Raw genomic sequence first — 6,000 nt, forward strand, 5'->3', positions numbered from 1 at the left:
TTTGGGATTTGAACAACTTAACATTTGCCATTGGCTGTGCCATAACAACCTTCGCACCCTGAGTTCGGACCTTTACACCGACCACCTTCTTACCTTCCTCTGCAGGTAGCTGAAGATCAGGCTGTGGATTTCACTGGGCGAAGGAAGCCTGTATTTCCGATACAGGGCTGTATGTGCCTGCTCCTCGAAGAAATGTAGCGCCATGTTTGTCATCCCATCAAAGTAAGCGGAGCTTTGTCAGCATTTGGTTATGATAATCTAAGGAAAAACATTGACATAAAGAACAGGGTGACTCCCAGAGAGGCGACCCAATGAAAATGCTGCATTCTTCCACGAATTTGTTTGCCGATTATGATTGCGTGCTATCTTGAATAGCAACAATTAACCGTTCTCATCTCTGTATGAAGAGAATTTTCGTCATGGGGAAAAGCTGGATAGGCCGCAAACATAGGAGACTGAGGGGAGATTTAATTGAGGTTTCCAAAATTATGAGGAGCCTCGATAGAGTGAATACGAAATACCTATTCCCGTTAGCAGAGGCGTCAATAATCAGGGGGGCATTGATGGAAGTAAGTGGTGGAATGATTAAGGGAGAGTTGAGGAAGTAATTTTTTGACCCAGAGGGTGGTGGGGATCTGGAACTCACTGTCTGAAAGGGTAGTAGAGGCAGAAACCCTCTTCCCATTTCACAAACATTTGGGTTTTTAAAATTAATTTATGGGATGTGGGTGTCGCTGGCTGGGCCAGCATTTATTGCCCATCCCTAATTGCCCCCTGAGAAGGTGGTGGTGAGCTGCCCTCTTGAACGGCTACAGTCCATGTGGTGTAGGTACACCCAAAGTGCTGTTAGGGAGGGAGTTCCAGGATTTTGACTCAGCGACAGTGAAGGAACGGCCGATATATTTCCAAGTCAGGATGGTGAGTGGCTTGAAGGGGAACTTCCAGGTGGTGGTGTTCCCATGTGTCTGTTGCCCTTGTCCTTCTAGGTGATAGGGGTCATATGTTTGGAAGGTGCTGTCTAAGGAGTCTTGGTGAGTTCCTGCAGTGCATCTTGTAAATGGTACACACTGGTGCTACTGTGCGTCGGTAATGGAGGGAGTGGATGTTTGTAGATGTGGTGCCAATCAAGCGGGGCTGCTTTGTCCTGGATGGTGTCCAGCTTCTTGAGTGTTGTGGGAGCCTCACGCATCCGGGCAAGTGGGGAGTATCCCATCACACTCCCTGCTTGTAGATGGTGGACAGGCTTTGAGGAGTCAGGAGGTGAGTTTTTCACTGCAGGATTCCCAGCCTCTGACCTGCTCTTGTAGCCGCAGTATTTATATGGCTGGTCCAGTTCAGTTTCTGGTCAATGGTAACCCCCAGGGTATGCACTTGAGGTAACCTATTGGGCTACAGACCAAGAGCTGGAAAGTGGAATTAGACCGGAGAGCTCTTTCATGGCTGCTACAGATGTGATGGGCTGAACGGCCTCCACCTTGTGTCTATGTTACAGCTGGATCACAACCACACCGATCACCACCCCCATCCCCCATCCCCCATCCCCCCCTACCACCCCTCCTTTATATAGATCAGCTTCTTCCGGAGTCTTCAGAATATTTCTAAGAGAGAGATTATTGACAACGCTGTTATGCCAGCAGCTATTTCTTGTACGTGCAGCTCCTCAGTGCATCGAGTTCTCACACAGGCTTTTCAGCCCCTGTCAGCACCACTGCAGCTACTGTTCGACACTCCACCGAACTGACAGGCAGCCTGCCACAAATTCCAGATTGTGCAGATGCGTAAAACCCCAAGGCAACTTCCAAGAAAATATCCCAAGGTTTATATGTATTTGAGAAGTGTCCGAAGTTTATTGCATTAATACCTCTTTCACGTGGAGAGTATCAGGATTCTTAACCCGTTTACTGAGATGTTACAATTCACCGTGACTGGCTGCTCCTGACGGACAGTTCAACAGCTGTGAACCCCGACCCCTGGCCGTCCATTCTCTGTTACACTGTCTACGTACCCCTGGCTCGAACACCGGGCAGCTTTCAGCGCTAACTACAGGATAACAGCCCGGTTAAAGTGGCCTGGGACCCTGCCCAACCGGCGACCCCCAACCTCCAACCTCTGACCCTACCCACTGCCCCTTTCCCAATCCTGCCTGCTCTTTGCTCAAATGCATCTTCCCAGTTCCTGGACTCTGCCACCAGGTCTCAGCTGTTCCACGGGGATCGCACTGTAAGAATGAGCTGCTCCCACTCCAATCTCCTTCTGTGTTGTATACATCTTAAACCAATTTTATCCAGCCTAAAGGCAGCGATGGCAATAATCCCGCACTAAACCCAGGGACCCTCACACTAAACCCTGGGACTCTCACACTAAACCCCAGGACCCTCGCACTAAACCCCGGGACCCTCACACTAAACCCAGGGACCCTCACACTAAACCCCGGGACCCTCACACTAAACCCCGGGACCTTCACACTAAACCCCGGGGCCCTCACACTAAACCCAGGGACCCTCACACTAAACCCCAGGACCCACACACTAAACCCAGGGACCCTCACACTAAACCCTGGGACCCTCACACTAAACCCCGAGACCCTCACACTAAACCCAGGGACCCTCACACTAAACCCCGGGGCCCTCACACTAAACCCAGGGACCCTCGCACTAAACCCCGGGACCCTCGCACTAAACCCAGGGACCCTCACACTAAACCCCGGGACCCACACACTAAACCCCGGGACCCTCACACTAAACCCTGGGACCCTCACACTAAACCCCGGGACCCTCGCACTAATCCCCGAGACCCTCACACTAAACCCAGGGACCCTCACACACTAATCCCCGAGACCCTCACACTAAACCCCGGGACCCTCACACTAAACCCCAGGACCTGCACACTAAACACCGGGGCCCTCACACTAAACCCAGGGACCCTCACACTAAACCCCGAGGCCCTCACACTTAATGCAGGGACCCTCGCACTAAACCCAGGGACCCTCACACTAAACCCCGAGGCCCTCACACTTAATGCAGGGACCCTTGCACTAAACCCAGGGACCCTCGCACTAAACCCAGGGACCCTCACACTAAACCCCGGGACCCACACACTAAACCCAGGGACCCTCGCACTAAACCCTGGGACCCTCGCACTAAACCCAGGGACCGTCACACTAAACCCCGGGACCCACACACTAAACCCAGGGGCCCTCACACTAAACCCTGGGACCCTCGCACTAAACCCAGGGACCCTCACACTAAACCCAGGGACCCTCACACTAAACCCCGAGGCCCTCACACTTAATGCAGGGACCCTCGCACTAAACCCAGGGACCCTCGCACTAAACCCAGGGACCCTCACACTAAACCCCGGGACCCACACACTAAACCCAGGGACCCTCGCACTAAACCCTGGGACCCTTGCACTAAACCCAGGAACCCTCACACTAAACCCCGGGACCCACACACTAAACCCTGGGACCCTCACACTAAACCCCGGGACCCTCGCACTAAACCCTGGGAATCTCACACACTAAACCCCGAGACCCTTACACTAAACTCCGGGACCCTCACACTAAACCCCGGGACACTCACACTAAACCCCGAGACCCTCACACTAAACCCCGAGACCCTCACACTAAACCCTCAGTTTATAGATATATCACACGTGAGCCAGAATGGATCCTATCTATTTGGATTTACAATGTAACCGCAATTTGGGAGTTTTTGTCCTGCCTGTAGCCTAATAATCTTATTTTTCACAGTCAAATTCTCCTGTCGTCTGGCTGGAGGACTTTCCTGCATTTGAATAGTAAATACATTTCCCTGGATTAGAGACTTCACCCAGTCTTGAACACACCAGCTTCTCGCCAATCACAGGAAGGAATGTGAAATACTGAAGTGGATGAGCAAATAAGGAGCAACTGTTCCAGTTGCGTGAAAGACGGTAACCAGGGGAACCTGGTTTAAGGAGATTCCCAAAGAAGCAGGGGCAACACGAGGGAACATATCTTTACACAAGCGGAAGCAGATTCAGTAACTTTCATAAGGGAACAGGGTAAACACTTGAAGGGAAAAGAACAGGCTGGTGGGATTAATTGGGTAGCTGTACCCGAGGAGCTGGCACAGGCACAATGGGCTGAATGGCCTCCTCCTTTGCTGTAAGGTCCCTGATGGTTCCCTGAGCAGACTGTCAAAGTCATTTGGCAGAATGACTCATCGCCAGAACTTTCCAACAAGCACCAAGACGTAGCTTGGCTGGTGGTGAGAAAGGCCCTCCCTGTAAGATCCTTCCTACATGCCAGGAGTCTCACCCCCTCTGCACATTGCCCTCGAGGTGGCTGTGGTGGGGACGAGACCGTTGTTCACCTCCTTGTGGATTGTGCCTTTGTAAAGAAGGTCTGGAGAGAGATGCAGTGGTTTCTGTCAAGGTTCATCCCAAGCAGTTCTGTGACACAGGACTCTGTGCTCTATGGGCTATTCCCAGGGACACACACCGAGACAAACATCAACTGCAGCTGGAGGATCATCAACTCGGTGAAAGACGCTCTCTGGTCTGCCCGAAACTTGTTGGTTTTCCAGCGCAAAGAGTTGTTCACGACCGAGTATTGCAGACTGGCACATTCCAAGGTCCAGGACTACGTGCTGATACCCCCACACCCACCCCCACCACCACACCTACACCCACACCCACCCCCACACCCACCTCCACCCCCACACCCAACCCCACACCTACACCCACACCCACCCCCACACCTACACCCACACTCACCCCCACACCTACACCCACACCCACACCCACACCCACACCCACCCCCACACCCACCCCCACACCCACACCCACACCCACACCCACACCCACACCCACCACCACCCCCACACCCAACCCCACACCTACACCCACACCCACCCCCACACCCACACCCACCACCACACCTACACCCACCCCCACACCCACACCCACACCCACCCCCACACCCACCCCTACACCCACCCCCACACCCACACCCACCCCCACCACCACACCCACACCCACACGCACACCCACACCCACCCACACCACCACACCCACACCTACACCCACCCCCACACCCACACCCACACCTACACCCACACCTACACCCACTCCCACACCCACTCCCACACCCACCACCACACCCAGCCCCACACCCACTCCCACACCCACACCCACACCTACACCCACACCTACACCCACCCCACACCCACCCCACACCCACCCCCACACCCACTCCCACACCAACACCCACCCCCACACCCACCCCCACACCCACACCAACACCCACCCCCACACCCACCCCCACACCCACACCCACCCCCACCACCACACCCACACCCGCCCCCACACCCACCCCCACCCCCACACCCAACCCCACACCTACCCCCACACCCAACCCCACACCTACACCCACCCCCACACCCACCCCCACCACTACACCCACACCTACACCCATACCCACCCCCACACCCACCCCCACACCCACACCCACCACCACACCTACACCCACACCCACCCCCACACCCACACCCACCCCCACACCCACCCCCACACCCACAACTACACCCACCCCCACACCCACCCCCACACCCACCACCACACCCACACCCACACCCAGACCCACACCCACCACCACACCCACATCCACCCCCAAACCCACCCCCACACCCACCACCACCCCCACACCCACCCCCACACCCACCCCACACCCACACCTACACCCACCCCACATCCACCCCACACCCACACCTACACCCACCCCACATCCACCCCCACACCCACACCCACACCTACACCCACCCCCACACCCACCCCCACATCCACCCCACACCCACACCTACATCCACCCAACACCCAACCCACACGCACACCTACACCCACACCTACACCCACACCCACACCCACCCCCACACCCACCCCTACACCCACTCCCACACCCACCACCACACCCACTCCCACACCCACCACCACACCCACCCCCACACCCACACCTACACC

The 6,000-nt window shown here is 55.5% G+C and overlaps 1 protein-coding gene across 1 annotated transcript in view; it reads right to left on the reverse strand.

Annotated features, from left to right (window-relative positions):
* The window catches only part of LOC121285246 (putative methyltransferase DDB_G0268948), a 37,680-nt gene extending 37,475 nt beyond the window's left edge, over positions 1 to 205 (reverse strand). The window contains exon 1 of the mRNA XM_041201618.1: positions 94 to 205. Within this exon, the coding sequence (XP_041057552.1) occupies positions 94 to 204 (111 nt within the window). The 5' untranslated portion in view covers position 205. The remainder of the gene's footprint in view (positions 1 to 93) is intronic.
* Positions 206 to 6,000: the final 5,795 nt, after the last annotated feature.

The sequence above is a fragment of the Carcharodon carcharias genome, chromosome 12 (assembly GCF_017639515.1).
Source record: "Carcharodon carcharias isolate sCarCar2 chromosome 12, sCarCar2.pri, whole genome shotgun sequence".
Classification (NCBI taxonomy): Eukaryota; Metazoa; Chordata; class Chondrichthyes; order Lamniformes; family Lamnidae; genus Carcharodon; species Carcharodon carcharias.